The sequence below is a fragment of the Prunus persica genome, chromosome G5 (assembly GCF_000346465.2).
Source record: "Prunus persica cultivar Lovell chromosome G5, Prunus_persica_NCBIv2, whole genome shotgun sequence".
Taxonomy (NCBI): domain Eukaryota; kingdom Viridiplantae; phylum Streptophyta; class Magnoliopsida; order Rosales; family Rosaceae; genus Prunus; species Prunus persica.
Genome location: NC_034013.1, coordinates 6204121 through 6207313, shown reverse-complemented (window position 1 = coordinate 6207313; position 3193 = coordinate 6204121). Strand labels below are relative to the sequence as shown.

Sequence of the window (3193 nt, the reverse complement as noted above, 5' to 3'; positions counted from 1 at the left end):
CGCACGTTGTTGAAGCCGATGTCGTTAAAAGGTTTAGGGCTTTCGACAACACGGATTACGCGTCATTGTTTATTTTGGCGCTCGTTGTGAACAACATTAACTACAACACTCGCGCGTTGTGGGATCAATTAACAACAACGTGCCTAGCATGTTGTCTTATAATATTACGACAACGTGTCTGAGCTCGTTGTTGTTTATGTTTTGACAACAGCCAATGCACGTTGTTATATCAAATATATATTTTTTCAAATATATATATTTTTAATAATTATCAAAATTACCTGATATAATTTATCTATAAATCGAAGCTCTGTGATAAACATAAATATTTCCTTACTTCACATTCATAAGACAGCCTATAATACACAGCTTTCATTCAAAAGATAAATAAGGAGTTCCATACATATTAGAAAGATATATTCATCCCAATTCTAATTGTGCAAAATGATTGTTCTATGCCTATAATTACAATTCAAAATCCTTGTCAGAATGATCTAAAAACATGATTGATTGCACTTAAAGATCATGCTGAAACATGCTTTAGAAACTTGGTTAGTTGCACCTCAAAATCCTTGTCAAACTGTTGAGTATCACAATTTGAAAGCCTTGTCAAACATGGTCTAAGCACCTGAAAAAAGTAACATACGTAGCAAAAAAGAGATTAGTACGTTATATAGAAACTTTGAATGTTCAGCAATGTCAAAGTAAATAGAAAAATACCTTAGTTAAGCAATTTTATACAGCTTTTTGGCCATGCAACAGTACTGCCTAAAGCTTCACCAAGTCTTCGCGCTTCATCTGTGGGTCTATACAAGTTAAGTTCTTCATCAAGCACTTCATCAACCCAAACCTTCCAACAATCACGTCCAATAGGCATATGATGAACTTTAACAGTTGGGTCTGTTGAGGCAATATGTCCCTCAGCTACAACTTGCTCCAATTCAAAATTGTACCAGTGTAAAAGTTGACATCTTCCATATTCAAGATTGCTACTTTGACCACATCTTGCATTCACATTGTAACTTTTATCTTGTACATGACGGCTTCCTTGTTGTGACTATATGAAATACAATGGAAGATAACAATAATTTAGAAATTATAAGCTACCTCATAGATTACTATATCATGCTATAATTATCATGAAAAATACTTACTTGAGGAGTACATGCATGTGCACTTATCATATCCTCTACATTCTTATTTTGAGGCTGTAAAAAGTTAAAGATAAGCTTGAGACAAAATTTGTGATTTAATAAATAACTATATGAATAAATGCTTCATAGATTATTTTAAGAATTTTATACCTCTTGAGACATTTTAATAAATGCTTCAAGTTTGGCTTCAATTAGCTGCATCCTTTGAGATTGAGATTTCACTACGGATTCAAGTTCTTTAACTCGTTCACTGCCTTGAATTACTGCATCTACTCTAGAGGGTGTTGCACCAAACCCAAGCCCTCGAACTCGGCCACGAGTTTCAGGTCCCAAAACTCTTGCTATAGCATCATCTCGTATAGAATTTCTCGCTGGTGGATTCTCTTTCGACTCATTGCACGTCTTTATATCTTTCTATAACATATAAAACACAAGCTTAATAAATTAACATCACTTATGCAGAAACAAGAGCTTATTTTCTTATAAAAATTAATGCATCATAACCAAACCCCAACACTTCAACAAAATAAATCTCAGCAGCTTCAACTGACTAAGTCACACAGACAAATAATATTAATTTGAAACTTCCATTTGGTGTCTTACCAATATGTTGCTAACAACTTCGTTAATTGGTGTACCATCCTTTCTCTCATGCGCTTTTGTCCACAATGTCACTCTATTTATTTCTTCAGGATTTGGATGATTTAATTTCTACATGAGAACAAATTAGGTATCTACTTGAAAAAAAATTAAATTAAATATTTTGTCGTATGCTTAGTAATCATACCATGTCATACTCCATACGGGCATAGCCTTTTCGACTCATTGTATGTGTGTACTTTTGCTTCTTTCTCATTGCTTTAAACTTTTCACTTAGTTTCTACAAGAGACAACAAATAGTTGCATGAGTAAAAAAAAAAAAAAATGTTAGAAATTGATAAGAATACCTGAAAGTATAATTATTGCTAAGAAAGAAATACCCACTTGAAATTCCGCTCCAAGTCTTTCTTTGACAAATTTGTCCCAATCTTCCTTTGACTTTACATTGTCTGGCTTCACAAGGGAAATGGCACGTGCCTTATGCTTTCTTTTACTTGCTTCACGAATTGCTGTTGTTATTTTTGATTTAAATTGTCTCCAATATTTCCCCATCATCCTAAAAATAAAATTTTTATGCTCATCTCCCACTATGTAGTTTTGCTGTATTTTCAAATACAATAGTAGTTTAGTTTCTAAATAGAGAACAAATCAAATAATAGTTTGGTATATAAAAAAAGAAAAAAGAAAAAGCAAACCTGAAGTAATGACCAAAGCTCATCCTTGTTTTTTTCTTTAAGGTCCTTCCAATTTGACATAACAATAGGCACATGCGCTCGCGTTAAGACCCCAAGAAATGAGGCAAAAGACTCTGAATTTGGACCACATAGTTGTCCACCGAGATTGAAACTAACTTCTAACCGTGATTTTTTGCCTTGGGGAATAACTGCCATTCTAGTAGGACCTCGCTTCTTTTTTTGTTCTTTGGTTTGTGTAACATTTTGAGCTTGTGCTGGCTGCTCTTCTACATCAGTAGCTGGATGAGTAGATGAAGAATTGGACCTCACATTAGATGTTCTAACCTCATTTTCACGATGTCCTCTAATGGTAGTTTCCTGCTGCGAATTGTCTTGCTGTGTACCTCTTGGTTGTTTCTCTTTGTTATTCATCCTTTCATCACATATACGAATTCCTAAATTTCGACGTTGAGTTGCAATAGCCAATGCTGCCTTGAGTTGCTTTGCTGTTCTCTTTGCAATAATCTCAGAAGACTTCACAGCAAAAATACATAAATAAAATTATTACCAAGTATTATTCACTTTGAAGAAAAGTAAAAAAAAATTAGTCCTACCTTACAACCAGACATCTTGTGATATACTTTTCAAAAGACTTTGACAGCAACCAACCTGGAAAACAATAAGAAGTACATGGTTTAGCTATGAAGTGACATATTATCCCTATATACTATCAGCTGACAGTGAAATTTAATAAATCACCACTCA

General features: G+C 33.8%; 1 protein-coding gene across 1 annotated transcript; it reads right to left on the bottom strand.

The window, feature by feature from the left end:
• On the bottom strand, positions 350–3134 carry LOC109949223. The gene is made up of 9 exons (XM_020564283.1): positions 3043–3134; positions 2450–2962; positions 2139–2354; positions 1942–2034; positions 1758–1865; positions 1305–1568; positions 1155–1208; positions 721–1057; positions 350–628 (listed from the first exon to the last, which is right to left on the bottom strand). Exons 1-8 carry the CDS (start codon positions 3055–3057, stop codon positions 722–724), a joined length of 1599 nt encoding a protein of 532 aa, XP_020419872.1. The 5' UTR covers positions 3058–3134; the 3' UTR covers positions 350–628; position 721.

Bases quoted from the DNA above. Each gene is read 5' to 3' on its own strand.
- LOC109949223 (XM_020564283.1), bottom strand. The intron at 2,355-2,449 runs GTTTGCTTTTTC...TTGAAAATACAG, and splicing joins AGCTTTGGTCATTACTTCAG to CAAAACTACATAGTGGGAGA. The intron at 1,058-1,154 runs GTAAGTATTTTT...TATTTCATATAG, and splicing joins CACATGCATGTACTCCTCAA to TCACAACAAGGAAGCCGTCA.